Raw genomic sequence first — 17,767 nt, forward strand, 5'->3', positions numbered from 1 at the left:
AAGCGGGTGGGCGTTGTCTTTGTGTGTGAGTTTTGAATTGAGTCACCTTGGGCTGTCTCTATAACAGTGAAACCTCAAGCAAACCTGTGCCTTTAAGACTCAGTTGCTATCCAAACACAAGTAAACAGAGTGGACCATTAGCGGGCGCCGGGCGCGGAGGCGGAGCCAGGGTGCAGTGGGCCCGGCCCGGCGGCGGCGGCGGCGGCGGCGGCGGGACGCCCGCCCGAAGGGGAGGCGGGGCCGCTACTAAAGCGCAGGACTCGCGGCCCCGGGCAGCCTGGGGAGGGACGCGGGCGGGGACGGAGCTCCGCGCGCTTGCAGCTGGACGGTAATGGCCCTGCGAGGCTGCGGACTCCGACTTCTCCCGGAGTCGGCGGCGAGAGGCTCGCGGAGGCGCTGGGTTCTGGGAGGACGCTGAGCGCCTGCCCCAAGTACTCCCGGTCTTTACACATTCCGGGTCCGCACACTGACGAAAACAAGGATCAGCTCTGGTTTCGCTCCTCACGGTGCTCCAGATCATGTCCGCTGCTCCGGGGACTCTGCACCGAAGAAGTTTGCCCGGCGTGGACCCAATGACCTTTCTAAGCTGCGCGCCTTGTTGCCTGGACGTGGTCTGAGCCCCGCTGCCCAGGCAGACCTTTCTGCCAGAGGTGAGTGTCCGCTCCGGGAAGGAAAAGTTTAGGGGAGAGGGGGCGCTCACATTCTTGGTCTGGCGTGCCATAAATTCAGATATGTGGAAGGAACTGGTGTGAACGCAATCCCAGGGCATTGTGTTTCTCACTTCCTTGGATCTCCTGCGGGAGACTCCCAGCTAACACCCAACCGCACACACTATACCATTTTTAATTGGGGGGAGGGCACATTTAGCCCAAGAATTCAGCAAGACTTCTTGTAAAAGTTGATAGACGCAGATTGAGATCAAGTCCCACAACACCATGATGTTAGTGCCCCTGTCCTAGAAAGCCCAGGTCGACCTGTCCTGGGGCGGCGTCCACAACGTAGCTAGAAGGGCCGGAACACGGTGCCTGCCCAGCTTGTGACACTGAAGGCGCTTTTCAACAGGGTAGTAGTTCAGCCCTGGGAAATTCTCCACCCTTGTATTGGCCTTCCTATTCCCTGCAACACACACTCTCCTGTCGTGGCCGAGAGGGCAGAGAGCAAACTCCCGAGGGCTTTAAGTGCTTGGATTTGCTAGAAGTAACTGAAAAGGGAGTTGGGGTTTGAAGGAAGGAGGAGGGAGGAAAAGGTGTTTGTGGAGCGAGCGACGGATCTGTATCCCTACCTGTTAGCAGAGAACAAAAGAAGGCTGGCGTTTTCCGAAATGAAACGGCGGCGCAGACAGCTACTTTCTCTACTAAACAAACTGCAGTCCTGAGCAGAACAAGAAAATTACGCAGGGGGAGCGAGGGAGCAGAGAGAAACAGAACCCAGATTATGCGGAAGGCATCTTAATTTAATTAACTCCTTGGGAAGGCAGAGGCGCTGCGAAGGGGCAGGAATTTAGCGGTCGTTGTTTTTTGGTTTTTTTTTTTTTCTTTTTCTTTTTTTTTTTTTTTTTTTCTATTCACCTGATCCACTCTGGGTTTTCTTTTTTTTCTTTCTTTTCTTTTTTGTTTTAACGACCTTGATCACCTTAGACTATAGATCTCTGATTTATATATAATTATGTTGTGGTTTGGGCTGAAATTCAGCGAAACTATCCGTCAGTCTTTTCTTTCAGATAATAACACAAGTTTTAGCAGACGACTGGATATTATTTTTAGATAATTCAATACAGTAACACCATTACCGAAGAATGAGACTCCTTATCAAATTACTACTGCCATTTCTTCTCCAATATTTTGAAAACTTTACTAAACTGAAATTAGTACGTATACATCTCCCTTGTTGACAGCTAGTAAACTATATTTAATAAAACTCCTTTACTTGCCTGGAAATTCCTATGAAGAAGACTGAGGAAAGAAAAGGAGCCTCAGCAAACCTGTTCTATGTATGCCTTTTCATGGTTTAACTTTCTCTCTTTGCAAAATGAAAAGTAACCAATGGTCCAAAAAGAGATAGTGGAGAAATGACAGCAGACAAGGATGAACCCTCTTGTTGCCTGAAACCGAATGTGGGATCTACATGGCTCAGCTCTACACAAAACGAAAGTACATTAGATCTCTGCATTGGCTTAAAATATCATTTGACATGCATTTCCAGTAACTCAACAGGAGTTTGTAAATCTAAACTCCCTAATTATTTATGGCAACAGTGTTTGGTGGATACTTAGGGTTGTTGTTTGTAAAAGGGTCTCACATAAGGCATCAATGTTTTGCTTTTCCTCTGTGAAGAAACTATCTGCCTTACAAATTAAAACCAACATACACTATGAAGTAGCACTTTTGTGCCAACAAAAAGCTGAATTTTAATAACATCATTGATTTCTGTATTTTAAACTGTTTATTGAGAAAAGGAAAGGAAGATGGCACTCATTTTTCTGTCAGCAGAATTAACAGTGTAACCTTTATGGGAAAGTTTACTTTGTGTACTCGGAATTAAAAAAAAAAAATCACAGATCCTAATAGTCCTTCAGTTAACAACATCCCTCTTCTACCCCTATATCACAGTAGTAGGAGTTGTGCTTTGCCTCCTGTATTTATTTCTAAGAAATCTAGCCTGGGAATACACCCAAATAATAATTTTGGTTTCCTCTCCATGGGGGAGAGACTGCTATTTAACACTTCGGGGGAAATATTTTGAATCTCTGGAAAATCCTCCTTACCCAAGGAGAAGGAAATAAAGGTGAAATTTATTTTTAATGGAAACGGATAGTATCAGATAGATTACCAGGTATGCTAGTAGAATCCCTTTTTCCTAACTCCCTAGGAGAAGACTTGAGGGTTGCTGCTGATCAAAAGTGAATAGTGATTTGTGGTGGGAAAGTTTATTACTAATGGGGGTTTACAGTTTCGGTTGAATGGTTTGAGTGAGACCCTCTGACTGTTATACACCTCTCATTAACTCCTAAGCCTGTACTCCCAGACCACATACCACCAGGCAGAAGCCATTCATTAATAAATCTCTGTCTCTGAGTTGTTCCAGAGGAGGAAGGTGTGGGCCCCACGAAGGCAGCCAGATTTAGCCTTGCCAGAGCACCGTGTCTTTCGCATAGCCCCCCGAAGTCTGCCCTCAGACAGAGTCACAGGCACCACTTTATCACACGTTGCAGAAAAAATTCAGGCGCAGAAAGGAGTGGATGGGCAGGGAATGCTGGATTGGCTCTCTCACCTTCCTGCTGGGTTCAAACTCCAAGAGCGGCAGTTGTTGATAGATTGGCCAGCGTACCACTCTCGGGGAAGCCCTTAGCTCTAAGTCCCGCACCTGGGAGGCCACCCACCAAAGGAAGGCCCAGGTCCGCGAGACTGGCAGAACCCGCTTTTTAGCAGGGGCTTGCACTGGGAGTCCGTGGGCCTGCCAACGAATGTGGTGAGGTGCTCCAGGATGCCCGAACCTGATTGAAATCAGAGCGCGAGGACACAAAGCAGGGACCTCCCTGCTTAGGCCCAGGCGCAGACCCCAGTCTGTCCTTACTGGTGGCAGGAGAGCAAGCAGCCGCACACACTTCCAGGCCGGCAGGGCCCCTCGGCACTCAGCCTGCTGCGGTTCCCCTGCGGCTCCTTCCCTTTGCCTCCCCAAGGAGCGCTCTCCGTTCCTTTGCTCTCCAGAGGCCTCCCCCGGTGTAAGGGCTGCTCCTGGTGCCAGATCAGGAAGCCGATCCGGCCTCCTGAGAGCTTGGCGCTCAGTCTGGGAAAAGGGGTTCCGGCCTCGGGGACGTTCTCCGCCCCCCCTGCCCCCCCACCCCCCGGGAGTCTGCGCCATCTGGAAGGGATCTTGGTGGGGGGTGGGAGGGGAAGCAGCCCCTGGGAAGGAGGAGGGGGTGATTCCAGGCCGAACCAGCCCCTGAGGTGTCACTTTTCTTTCCTGCTGCCCGTCACTACTGATAAATGGGACTGAGGCAGAAGAAGGAAAAAGAAAACCTTCGAGGTCAAAGCGGGGCGAAGCCGAGCCCTTCGAGGGCCCTCTGGTTCAGAAGGACTGAGCGCGCCCCCTCTGCCCTCTCGCACGCCCGGCGTAGTCCGGGTAAGAGGGAAAGGCGCCGGGCGCCGCGCAAGGAGTAGTTTTCACTGGGGCTGAACCAGGCCCTCGAGCCCGGGTTCGGACCTACAACCCGTGGTTCCCCAGGGAGCTCCGAGGCGCCGCAGCGACAGCGGCTCTGCTCCAGCCTGCAGAAGTTGTCGTCTCAGCGGTCGGGTTGACGGAGCTTCGCCCGACAGGGTGAGGGTGGGTGGACTAGGTTGGGGACCTACCTTCCTTTCTCCGCGGACCCGAGTCTTCTGCTCCGTGTGTGTCAGGAATCTGATCTTCCTATGGGCGCCCGGCTCACCCGAGGAACACTTACTATCCCGGGGTGCAGCATTGTGAGCACTCGCTGCGCAGGCGTTATGCCGGCCCTTCATGGCTTCTTTTGGGGTTCTGGAAGTGGGGAAGGAATTTGGAAGGTGTGGTAACCCGCTTGGGAGCCAAAGGGTCAAGGCTACTGGCTTGGATGATAGTCACGATCTCTTCCTCTCTCCCCCTGCCATTTCTAGGGTTTTCTCTGCCTGCTCTTGTCTCCCTGGGTTTTCATCGGAGCCCTACGCCCACCCACCTCTGAGTCCTGGAAGAAAGGGGCGGCTCCTTCCGCCCCCCATCATCCAGGAAAATGGGGAGCAAGGCCCTGCCGGCGCCCATCCCGCTCCATCCGTCGCTGCAGCTCACCAATTACTCCTTCCTGCAGGCCGTGAACACCTTCCCGGCCGCGGTGGACCACCTGCAGGGCCTGTATGGCCTCAGCGCTGTGCAGACTATGCACATGAACCACTGGACGCTGGGCTACCCCAACGTGCATGAGATCACCCGCTCCACCATCACCGAGATGGCGGCGGCGCAGGGTCTGGTGGATGCGCGCTTCCCCTTCCCGGCTCTGCCCTTTACTACTCACCTATTCCACCCCAAGCAGGGGGCCATTGCTCACGTCCTCCCAGCCCTGCACAAGGACCGGCCCCGTTTTGACTTTGCCAACTTGGCTGTGGCCGCCACGCAAGAGGATCCCCCTAAGATGGGAGACCTAACTAAGCTGAGCCCGGGGCTGGGTAGCCCTATCTCGGGCCTCAGTAAATTGACTCCGGACAGAAAGCCCTCTAGAGGGAGGTTGCCGTCCAAAACGAAAAAAGAGTTTATCTGCAAGTTTTGTGGCAGACACTTTACCAAATCCTACAATTTGCTCATCCACGAGAGGACCCACACGGATGAGAGGCCATACACGTGTGACATCTGCCACAAGGCCTTCCGGAGGCAAGATCACCTTCGGGATCATAGGTGAGGTGGAGAAGGAGGTTGGCCGGGAGAGGGAAGGTGAATTTGTCCATTACATAAAGTCTAATAGACATTTCCGAGTGTCACTAAAATCCCCCCTGATCTAGATTATACTCTTAAAGACCTTCCCTAACCGGCTTCAGCTGATCCCCAAAGTTTACCTTTTCCCCCAGCGTTCCCGGCTGAATTCTGGTTTGGAATGATGGCCTTTCCCCATCCTTGGTCAGGAAGAATCTGGTGGGTTGGCCTTAGAATCTTATCTTATTTCCATCTCAGTCAGTCCCCATGGGGAGCAGGGGGCCTAAGAGTTTTCCCACGATGGTGCGGGTTCTGGCTGCTTGGGGCCGTTTCTGGAAATGTGTTCTGGCCATCTCTACTGGGTTCCCTTCCTCCTTTTTCCTCTTCCCTCCCCAGAAGTGCCCCAGATTCTGCTATGAGGATCCTTCTAAATTGCATTTGCCAGGGTCACGAGGTCACTGAACTTAGAAACAGCTCCCAATCTCCTGCTTAAACTAGGCATTAACAAATAACAATTGAAGGAATACTGTAACCTGTAACATAAGTGTTTTCATCGGTGAAAAACATTTCCAGGCGTGTAGGTGGAAGTACCTTCTCCTGAATCTACCTGCTATTTGATTCTGTACCCATCCTCTGAGGCTTTTAAGGGATTCGCTAAAATCAGTTCCCTGAAACTCGGCCTTGCCTATATACTGATTTGGCCAATTTAAAACCCACAGAAAACCGTGAAGGCCAAGAAGGGTTGGTTCCTCGGCGTTTTAAGCTCCAGAATACGCCAGAGAGGGCGATCAAGTGTAGATAAAGCCAGCTGCCCGGTGAATGTTTTGAAGAGTCTGTTAGTTGAGGTTAACCATAAACAGAATTACACAGAAAAAAAAATCTAAAAACATAAATAAAAGAAATTCTGTTTCTTTGGTCCTTCCACAACTTCCTTCGAGTAATTGTAAAAAAAAAAAAAAAAAAAAAAAACACGCCCTCATCATGGGGGTAATCCATTTCAATGAAACCTTATATTGAATTTCAGGTATATCCATTCCAAAGAAAAACCCTTCAAATGTCAGGAGTGTGGGAAAGGATTTTGTCAGTCTAGAACTCTTGCAGTTCACAAAACTTTACATATGCAGGTAAGTTTGTTTTCTTACTTAAAAACAGTGACGTTTGGTGTTATCATTGTTGTTTTACAAAACTTATTCAATGTCAGGGTCTGTCTCTTAAAGAGCTCTCTTTAGATTAGTTCTCTAGGTGAGGAAAGCAGCACTCTTTATCTTTAAATGCATAAAATTAATCTTTAATATAAAGCCTTTTCTGTTTTTCTTAATGAACAGGCCTCTCTGTTTATAGTAAATCCTAATTTTAGAATTATTTTTTTCATCCTATTTGCCCTGTATTTAAAGCTTTCGTGTTTGGGAGGAAATAAAGGTAATTTTGATAATGGAGGCATGGTGAAATCCCATACGCTCTCTTTCCCAAGGGCCTCATAATTTGTAGCTTTCAGAACATTGAGGAATAGTTTAATTTTCCAGCAAAGAGGAGCCTTATTACCCGGGAGAATGTCGTTCCTTAAGAGAGGATTAGGGTTTTTCCTTCCCCCTTTTCCTGCCTGTGACATGGTGGTGAAATGTGAAGAGCTGGAAATCGCAAAGCCCACCGCAGTGGCGGTGGCCTGGGGTCTGCCTCCGCAGTTATCAGTCTAATCTGCCTCTGTGTGTGCCTGCACGTGTGTTTTCGTGATTGGAGGATTAGGAGCGCAGATTTGTTCCTGCAAGCCCCTTCTTTTGTTGTTGTGCGCTTGTTATGTTAAGGCTTGTGATACCGATAAGACAGAAACTATTGAGAAGAGTGCAGTGGTGGTGTGAAGGATTAATCCTTTGCTTGCTTCACATCTGAACAGGAATCTCCACACAAATGTCCCACATGTGGAAGAACCTTTAATCAGAGAAGTAATCTGAAAACTCACCTTCTCACCCATACAGACATCAAGCCCTACAGCTGCGAGCAGTGCGGCAAAGTGTTCAGGCGAAACTGTGATCTGCGGCGGCACAGCCTGACTCACACCCCGCGGCAGGACTTCTAGAGAAGCCCAGGATCTGTCCCGTGCCGCCGCCGCTACTCCCCTCCCCAGACACCTCTCCACGCCTCCCACCCGAGGGTCCCACCCCCAACCCTTCACTGACCCCAGCTCTTCCCTTGCCGCAGCCGCACCTGCAGCTCCAGGGAGTTAACTGTGCTTCGGGAGGACTGAGAACTATAGAAAGCCACACACTACACCCTTTCACAAAGAGCATACGCTAGTTTCTTGTAGATATTCACAGCTCATTTTAGAGCTCTGTACATAATGTCGTGGGTCTTCGTTTTGTTGTTTTGTTTGTTTTTGTATCTTGTTGGATGCACCGAGATCTGGAAAATGGAGGCCAAAATCTTTAAAGACTGTATTTTCAAATAAAAATTTTCTTGTTTGTTTCAACACTCCTGTGAAAGTGTCCTGCTATTCAACTTGTTTTTCCTCTAGATTCTGGAAGAGTGGGCAGTCTCTTAAAAATTTTTAACATGGAAAGGTATTCTTTATTCCTAGGTTTTAAAACTAGGGCTTGTCACAATTCTCTTATTGAAACTTCAGCCCTTCCCTTATTCTATGGTGGCATTTTAAAATTGGATAATTGTGCTTTCTGTTTTTCAAAAATATTAAAATGGATATCCTTGAGGTTTCATTCCCTTTTGTTTATTCCAATTCCTTACGTATCACTCTTTCAGATTTGAGCAATATATCAATCATTATTAATAACATGACCTCCAGCAGCTGCCCTACTTGAAAGCCCAGGTTGGGGAGAAGCATAAAGCAAGCGGAGAAGAGGGAGCTTCTTACCACTTTATTTTCTGCAAGTCCTTGACCTGTTGTCAAAGTTTATGATGGGCAACTTCTCTTACCATTAGACTTTGAACACTATGATTTATCACTATAAACAGAGACTTTATCCTGCCATCAGGGGAGAAGTCTGAAATCCTCAGAAGAGTGCAGGAAGAAACAGCCTCAAGAAGATAGGGAAGAGGAGGAGGAAGGAGAAACTACTGAGCTATGTTTGCACACAATATTTCTTTCCAAGAGTGGAGATCAATTCTGCTAGAAAGTTAGGATATCTTCACAAAGCAAAGTGAGTTGGATCACTAAGGAGGTTTCCATCCCTGGTTGGCTTTTTGTCCCTGGGAAAATCTCAGAAGTGCAGGTTTCTCCATGTAGAGAGCTTGTGGTGAATATGTTATCACTTGCTGAGGCATCTCAACCTTTCCAGAATGGTTCCTAGAGAAAACAACACTAGTACTAACAACTTGGAAGTATGGTGTAGGATTTGGGTAGAAGTCTTGAAAAGGAGATAAATACTAGTGTGGAAAAAAAAAAAAAAAAAAAAAAAGGAAGAAGTAAAATGACTGAATTTAAAGAGGGTACACCCAAGGAACCTGTGGCCCAGTAGATTCTCACAAACTGTTTAACACTGAACAGTGGGGTGAATTAGGCATTCTTGGATTTTTTTTTTAATTATGTATTTGTGTGGAGATGGCATGTTTCACCTTTAGGGTGATACCAGGCAACATTTCCTATGTTTGTACCTTATAATCCTTTAGAAGGGTAGTTAGGGATTTTTGAGGACTAGATTCAAAATTTCTCACCAGTGCCTTGCTCAATAAAACTTGGGAGCAGTTTTCAAAAAAACATCCCAGACTGACTACTTACCCTGTTCTCAGGGGAGCTGGATGGAAGTCACTTCTCCATCTCACCAGAGAGCAATTCTCTCCAGCAAAATGTCTACTCACCTGTCTGTGTGTCTAATTCACACACAAATGCATTCCCCAGGAAAAGCCTTCACGAAGGAGAAAGGGCAGGGATGGAGCATGGAGGGCATGTGTCGTTTGTTTTATTTTGTTTGTATAGAATTAACTCAGTGACCTCCCCTATCCCTACTCTCTCAAGGTCCTGCCTGTCTTGGCACAGAAGATTTGACTACTTTAGGGCAGGGTTACACATTGACTGTCCCTAGAGCCCCCCTAATCCTGCAGGCTTTTTCTAGGCAGTCTTGCAGCCCCACCCACCCCCACTGACTACAGGAGTCACCGTTCCATTGCACAGGGTTCAGTCCAATTATCACAGAATGACCCTTGCTCATTATCAAGTTGCAGGCATATCCTTGAGGTCCCAGCCATTGGGCTACATAGATAGGTATGACCAGAATATGGTCCCTCTCCACTTGTTTTAGTTGAAAAAATGAAGAATTGAAAGAGGAAGGGCAGGAAGTGAAAAAAGTAGTTCCCTTTTTCCACACACATACTGTTTCACAAGTTATGGTAAATTTACTTAGAATTTAGCTCTTTATTCATTAATTTCATACATGATATTATGGACTTTTCATGTGCCAGATTCCACTGATTCTCATTTATCAATTTCTGCCTTGCCACATCTGGTGATACATTTTTGGAATCTTGAATTCTTGGACAACATGAAAATAACTCAAGGGCTTAATTGAACAGTACCCTTCAACTTTGATACTTAAATCCACCATCCATCTCGGTTCAGAAAGAATCTCGCTTGTCTGAGTAGACTCCACACATTCTTCATGATCTCAACTGAACTTTTGAACAGTGAATTCCTCTCAGAATTTCAGGTTTTATTTTCTTCTTTAGGATGTCCAAGTATATGGGAAATCAGTCTTGTGTGAGATAAACTCATGAGACATAATAGGGAAAACCATATCTTATATCTTAGGAAATTGATCTGCTAAGGTTTTTTTGGTTTCAGAGGAGTCCTTATTTGAGTTTTAGCTTAGCTTGTGTTTTCCTTACACCCTCTACCAAAATCAGTTTAAGAATCGATACTCCTAGCAAGAGACCAGAAGGAGGAAATGTCATGAGTCAATACTGCAGTGCTAAAGAACTTCATGAACAACAGTTAAGAATTGCTCATAAGCTGCAACTGTAGTCTCATCATTTATGTGTGAACCTTTAAAACAGATTTCTAAAAATGAATCACATTATAATAAATCATTAATAAAATTATGAACGTGGTAGATGCTCACGAGTGTGTTGTTGCTGATATTGAAATGTAGGTCATTGTAGTACTAGTGCTTTATAATTGTAATTAAAATTGCTATTTTGCACAGGTATATCTTCTTTTACAGGAGGATGCCTTTCTAAAATTTGACTCTAGAGTAACTAAATATTACATATTAAAAATCAAGAAAGCTAAAATCTCAAATTTCAAAGAGGCCCAACTAGTGATGAAATCAGAGACAGTTACTGGGAATTTCTTCTGTTCACTTTTCAGATGTTAGCCTAGACATTTGGACCTCTTCATTTAATATGTTAAATCAGATACCCCTTCCCCAACTTTGATTCTGGAGGGGCAGCCTACCTCTGAAAGGCCTTTGGGAAACATTAGCTATTAAAAGTTGTTGATATGGCCAACTAGATAATTTAGATTAAACATGGTGTAGAATGTGCAACAAATTTTAGTATGAGAAAAGCATTGGCATAATGGACTGACTTTCTTACTTCAAAAGTAACTTTAATGTCATTATTATAAGAAAAGAGAAAATATTGATGAGACCTCACAGGTCTCTGCAAAAAACAGGAATGGCTTTTGTATTTTGGAGGATTATCTGTGTTTACCCTTATCAATGTGTCACATTGAGACTGTATTTCCCAATTTTTACTCCTAAATGTAGCTTACCACTCATAATCACCTCTGCTAACAGCAGTGAGCAAAAAAGGGAGTGGAGATTCAAAGTGATTTCAGCTTTGATAACTTGAGATATTTCAAGTTCATTCCTGTTTCTTTTTATTGTCTATTGTTTTTCCCACACACAAAATTTCTTTATTACTAAGCTATGTAACTTCTTTTCTTGAAACTATCCCAAACAAAAGCTAATAGTGAAATACCGTAAATAATCTATGTAGTACACAAGTGGAAAATTGTTCAGTAAATAATAACGCTATATTTGTTAGGATGCTGTCTACTGTAAGAAACAGAAAACTCACCTAAAATAGACTTAAACAAGCAGGGTTTATCTTCTCATGTGACAAGAAGCCCCAAGGTAGGGTCTAGGGATTGGAAATTTATGGGAGTGACAAGATCATCTAAGGCCCAGTTCTTCCCACTTTCCTGTTTTTCCATCTTCAGTGTTCAGGCCAACCTCCCTTCATGGCCACAAGATGGCTGCACCAGCTCCACTGTTTCCTCCTCACACACATTCCATAAGCAAAAAAAAAAAAAAAAAAAAAAGGATGATTTCCAGAACTAAGAATCTCCTCCACAAACCCAACCTGTACACTTGTCCTTTTATCTTATTAGCTAGAAGTAAGCTAATAAGAAGTAAGCTATTTTGCCTTTTCTCAAGCCAATCACTGATGAGGGGAATGAATTATACCAGGAGGATTGGCTAAGACTAAATAAACTTTCCATATGCAAAAATGGAGTCAACCTTCCCTGAGAACAATGACTACCTGAAAAAAGTTTGAGTTGTATTAACAGGAAAGATAGGAGAATTGACTGTTGTTAATATTAGGCAGATGTTAAAAATTAGTTCTGTTAATAACCGTAGGAGATGCTAATGCTAGATTGGGATACTTAATGACATATACAGAATTATGTCAACAATATAAAACAAACAGAACCTTCCAAAAACTAAGCAGAAACAAAAACTAGCAGAAAATAGGCCCAAGTGTTAATAGCAGCCATTCCATACTCGACAAATTGAGGGTGCACTTCCCTTCTCATTTTCTTATTTTTCAACTTTCCACAACTAGCACTTGTGCACTTTTTTAGAGGAAAAATGCAATACATATTATTGTAAAAATCTGGAATGAATCCTTAATTTGATCAATATATCTACTTTTTCATCTTGATTCATTACCCCCATGGACCCACATAAATCCTAACATGGCTTCTAAACCATTCCTTAATTCAGTTACAGCTTTATTTTCTGGTTTCCCTTTCTTCCTTCCTTGATTTCCTTTCTGAATGCCGGTTCCCATCTCTCCTCTTCTCTGACTGTATTTTCTTCCTCTTAAGAGTTTCAGTAATTCTAGCCTCTTGGTGCTCAAGGTGTCAGCTTAGAATCACCCAAGCTTCTCATTTCTGGACTTCCCTACCTAATCCAGTGGGTGAATTGGAATTTCTGGTGATAAAGACTAAAGATTCTATTTTAAACAAACACTTCAGGTACTTCTTATGTGTATTAGAGGGAGAACTTCTGCCTTAGCCTTTGACACCATCATTCCCTTTATCTTATCCATCAGCCATTTACGACCTGCTTACCCTAATAAAAATAAAGTAAATCTCAACCCACTTTACTTATTTACTCACTGTCCTTGAAGTTGTCAACTTTTCCTCCGCTTTGATTCTTGCTGATCTTCCATAGTCTCTCCCATCTATCTACTTCTCTATTGTTGCTGTTCCAAATTTCAATTTTTCCTTTTCATATTAATAGACATTTTGGCTTTGATATTTTATTTCTTAGTTCTTTTTTGTTCTTTTAGTTCATTCACTAACTCAGAGGCAGAAGAGGAAACACAATGTAATAGTTGATTAAAATGAGAAAAATCAAAGGGTAAAAATAATTTTCAACTTGTTAATTGAAATATTGTTATCAAATGGTTTGTTAATCAGCTTCCATATAAATAATATTAATTTGCTGTGATAATGCTGTATGTATTGAGGTATGAATGTATGCTGGGTATAAGATCAGAGCTAATCTGAACTGCTTTTTATATTTTTAAAATATTAACATCACACTAAAATTTCAGAGCAGGAGGTCATTTTATGATAGAACCAGGGACATGAAGTCAGAAGATGGATTTAATTTGTTTTAAGCTCTGGAACTGTTTATGGACAAGATGTTTAACCTCTCTGAGACTCAGTTTCTCATCTATAAAATAAGAATTTATACTACACAGTTTATAATGCCCTCTCTAGCTTGGAAGACTTATGGTTGTCAGTAAGTAACACATAAGTAAATTCTGTTATTGATATTGTTGTTTTCAGTGCCGGGATTGAACTGAGAGCCTTCTCATGCTAGGCAAGTGCTCTATCATAGAGTTACATCCCCAGCCCACATAAGGACATTTTTAGAAAATTATTGTTGACTTCACAAAATCTGGAAAATAACCAGAAATCACATCACTTTTGTCCCATAAAAATGTTTAGTTCAATAAAACAAATATGATCTCTACTTGAAACTGTCATATCATTTGTTTTCTTAAAACTATTGGAATTTTAGAGATTCTACAGAAGGCTGTTGATTGAAAGCATTATTTTTACACTGAAAAATAAATGTGTTTTTCAGGTGATGAACAATCATGTTTATTGTAAAAAAAAAGTTAAATTTTATAGAAGTGTATAAAATATGTCTCTTATCTTCCCTCTCCATTAATCCTCCTAATTCTTTATTCCTCAGAGATAGCAACTATGAATATTTTTGGTGTATCTTCCAAGATGTTTTGCTGTGGATATGCAAATGTGTGTGCTTACACACACAGGATCATACTATTTCGCAACTTCCTTCTCTTTCTGTCCTTAACAGTAAAACAAAATGTATAGTTTTCCTATCAGTATGAACATAACTGCCTCTAATATAATGGGACCAAAATTAAAAAAAAAAAAACCCTAAGGATTAATTATTAGAATTTAACATAGAGAAATAGTAAAAATCATTCTGTTATTGAAATTATTTACAAAACATCATCTTTAACTGACAACTTTTATTCCTTACCTTCAAGAAGGTAGCTGAGAAAGTGCCTGAAGGGTTTTGAGGATTCTTCAAGGTGTGTCATGTTATGGTTCACATCAGTGCACATTGATATACCTCCCTGGCAAGTACTGAAAGATACAGTTCTTAAATCCCCTGGTGACCCATTATCCATGGATCATTGACAAGAGAGAATGTAATAGCTCCTGTCTTTTTACCAAGATAAACTTTGCAGTGAAACTGGACTGATCATGCCCTACATCTTTTATCCAAATGAGAAAATTAATCTAGCAAAAGAAACTACATTAAGTAGATAAGACAGATACTCTCATATACTTTATTAAATTTTTATTTTTATTTTTTAGGGAACTTGTAGCTGTTTAATTGCAGAGAGTGAGAAACTTTTCCCATAACCTACCTTCCAAACAGGTCATCTGAAATAAGGGCTAAACAAATTGCATAAGATCTAGCATTTGGATCATGATGTAAAACTAATACACATGTTGCCTACTTAAGGACAGAATTAAAGCAGTAGTTCAATTGGTATTATAATCAGAACTTAACATTTCCCATTATCTTAGGCTAAAAAGTCAGTGCTTCTCAATTCTAAAAATTGTTTCATTTGTGATCTGGGTCATAAAGAGTCAGGGCTCTCAAAGGGATTTATTAAAAGGCCTCTGCAATATTTACCATGTGGCATTATGTTTTTGCAACATCACATATTGACAGTGCTATGTTGTAAATATTATAATGTGATGATAAGACATGACCATGTTTTTATGTGGTTCTGATCTAGGTCCACCTGAAATCTCTTTATTTATGTTAATCTTTTTGACTTCCCAAAAGATTTATATATTTATATATTTTTGACTTCCAAAAAGATTTTACCTGTTTTCTGTTTAGAAAAAGTGAGAAATAGAAAAATTAACAATCTTATTCATTTGATTAACACTTCATTTCCTGCCCATACCAAAAGAAAAAAAATAAATAATTTGACACATCTCAATAAGAATATAGGCAAGTCAATTAGACATTGTGACATCAAAGATACATATCCTTTTAAACCAGTTAGTACACTACAGAAACTCGAGCACATCTAAAGAAACATAAATAAGAATATTTTCTGAAATACTGTTTTTAATGGAGCAAAACTCAAAAGAACATAGATCACCACTAACAGGGCAGTGGATAAATAAATCTGGAATATTCACATAATGGAATATCCTATAATAAATGGTTAAGATAAATCCTGGTTAAATGATCAGATGAATACTACATGTATAAAGCACCTAATGTGTAGGGAAAAAAGCAAGTTGTGGAAAGACAAGTCTTTATCATTCATGTACTTTGAAACATAACATGTAGTTTATGTAAACAGTGAACATAAAAAATATTCTTGGAAATAATAAACACCAAAGTCTGGATAGTGGTTATCCTTGAGGAAAAAGAGGGGAAAAATTAGCAACTAGCAGTGAGGGGGTTTTCAATTGTATTTTTGTTTTATTTCTTAAAAAGATATCTGAAACAAAGATAGAAATTAAGATGATGAAACTGAATGATGAATGTATGGAAGTTTATTATATTAATTTCTGAATTTTACTATGTGCTTGAAATTTTTTTATAATAAACATTTTCCCCCAGTGCTGGGGATTGAACCCAGAGCCTCACACATGCTAGGCAAGTGCTCTACCACTAAGCTATACCCCCAGTCCATAAATATTTTTTATTCAAAAAGAATCACATAATAGAACCGAAGGGACTTTAGGAAATGTCTAGAATTGGACATTTACGGAGCTGCTTAATGAGCACTGTGCTCTGGATGCATGGGTGTACCAGAAACAAGATCTCTACACCTTTGGAACTTACATTTTACTGTTCTACCAGAAAGAGACCAAATAAAAGTAAAGAGGATATCACTAGGAACCACACAAGGAATTTCATTTCATTTGAGATTGAGAAAACTGAGGAGCAGAAAAGTTAAGTGATTTTCCTAAGATGCAAGCTAGTTCTAGAACCTTCCCTTTTCCTCTCTGCCTTTCCATATCCTCCATTGGTCACTCTCTAACTTAATGTTATTCTAATTACTGATGGTGTTAAGCAAAAACACTGATATTGTCGCACTTATTTTGCCACCATCTCTGTTTACATTATAGGCACAAAGTACCAATTTAGCAAATGCCAAGAACCTATCCAAATAGTCTTAAAATAATTGGAATATTGTGAATATGATATTAAATTTACCCGACCTTGTTATTAGGTAGGTCAGCATTATCTTCATTTCATGAGTAAAGAAAGAGGTGAATGCGGGAATAGTAGTGGGGCAGAATGAATTGCCTAAAAGTCTGTAGGTAATAAGAGTGAGAGGTTATGGATCAGAATTCAGAACTCTGAACAATCTGATGCAAAATTTTGAGTATCTTTCTGATCTTCTCTTTGAGGTTAACCTGTCTCACTTCCACACATTCCTGTAAATCCAACACAATTCTTTTGAAAATTGTAATGGCCTTTAACACTAATATCTTGTCAGATAAACTGAGTATTTTTCACTTTAAAGATTGTAAATTCATTGGTAAACATATTTAATTTGCACTTATGTGTCCATTCAAGTGTGCAAAATCTTCTGTCCAAATGGTCTCAGGGGATGTTCAGGGAAATCATTTCTCAGACTGTAACTGTTCTATTCAGAGCTTTGAAGACAGATTTCAGGTGAGCTTTTATCTGCAGTTACCCAAAGGGCAAAGAAGAACAAAATTATTATGGTGGCCTAGACAAGTTAGATGGTGTTATGACATCCATTTTTCTTACAAATATCTAAGATTCATAAAGTTTCTATCAAAGTAATTGTCTTCACCTCTGTGTGTTAAAATAATTGTTTTAATAATATGATAACTGATGGTGATTGTTACAGCTTCTTCTTCCTAAGTTCATTAAAAAAAATGGTCACTTGTAGAAATGAAATCTTTATGAGGAAAACTTATTCTGAGCAGAATATATCCAACATCAGAAGATAGTGTGGTCTAACACTATCTCTACTAAGGAATCCATCAGCAGGGTTTACTCTTTTGCTACCCACAGACTTCCCTAGAAGCTAATTATAGGTTTATGTTGTAAGGACTCAGCATTGACTAGTACAGGAACACTCCAGAATTGCTCATTATCTTCATTTTCCAATGAATTCCTTCTTTCCTTGGCTGATGTGTGAAGCTAGCCTTCTAAGGACTTCTTCAGTGTCCTTATTAAGAACATCTGTAAAGAGCATCAGAATGAAGTGTTGAATTTCACCCATTTGGATTTCATTAAAGTGTCTATAGTTGTCAAGCATTTAGAAAGTCAAGACACTAAGAGTTGGAGGTTTGACCCAAAGGAAATTGGTCCTCATTTTAAAGCTAAGCAGGAGGGGTAACTGAGCCAAAGATTTTTAGAGAATAGATTTTTTAAAAATTATTCCTTTCTAATATATGCCCCTAAAGAATGAAAGCTTAGTCATCATTTCTAATAGTTTTCCATCTTGCTGAAACAAAGGGTGGGTTTATTGCAGAGGTTCTTAACCCAGAGTTCATGGACCTTCGTGGGTCCATAGGCTGACTTCAGAGAGTCCATAAACTCTGTAAAACTGTAAG

The 17,767-nt window shown here is 41.6% G+C and overlaps 1 protein-coding gene across 2 annotated transcripts; it reads left to right on the forward strand.

Moving 5' to 3' along the window:
* Window positions 1-293: 293 nt before the first annotated feature.
* Window positions 294-7,881, forward strand: OSR2 (odd-skipped related transciption factor 2). 2 transcript variants are annotated; one of them, XM_079153587.1, is made up of 4 exons: window positions 294-650; window positions 4,632-5,400; window positions 6,440-6,539; window positions 7,389-7,881. In XM_079153587.1, exons 2-4 carry the CDS (start codon window positions 4,745-4,747, stop codon window positions 7,461-7,463), a joined length of 831 nt encoding a protein of 276 aa, XP_079009713.1. In that variant the 5' UTR covers window positions 294-650; window positions 4,632-4,744; the 3' UTR covers window positions 7,464-7,881. The 2 variants fall into 2 exon arrangements, with proteins under 2 accessions (XP_079009713.1, XP_079009712.1); XM_079153586.1 differs by having other exon boundaries at window positions 518-650; window positions 7,307-7,881.
* The last annotated feature ends 9,886 nt before the right edge of the window (window positions 7,882-17,767 follow it).

The sequence above is a fragment of the Sciurus vulgaris genome (genome assembly GCF_902686455.1).
Source record: "Sciurus vulgaris genome assembly, chromosome: 1".
Classification (NCBI taxonomy): Eukaryota; Metazoa; Chordata; class Mammalia; order Rodentia; family Sciuridae; genus Sciurus; species Sciurus vulgaris.

Bases quoted from the DNA above. Each gene is read 5' to 3' on its own strand.
- OSR2 (XM_079153586.1), top strand. From the start codon at position 4,745: ATGGGGAGCAAGGCCCTGCCGGCGCCCATCCCGCTCCATCCGTCGCTG. The intron at 5,401-6,439 runs GTGAGGTGGAGA...ATTGAATTTCAG, and splicing joins GATCACCTTCGGGATCATAG to GTATATCCATTCCAAAGAAA. The intron at 6,540-7,306 runs GTAAGTTTGTTT...ACATCTGAACAG, and splicing joins ACAAAACTTTACATATGCAG to GAATCTCCACACAAATGTCC.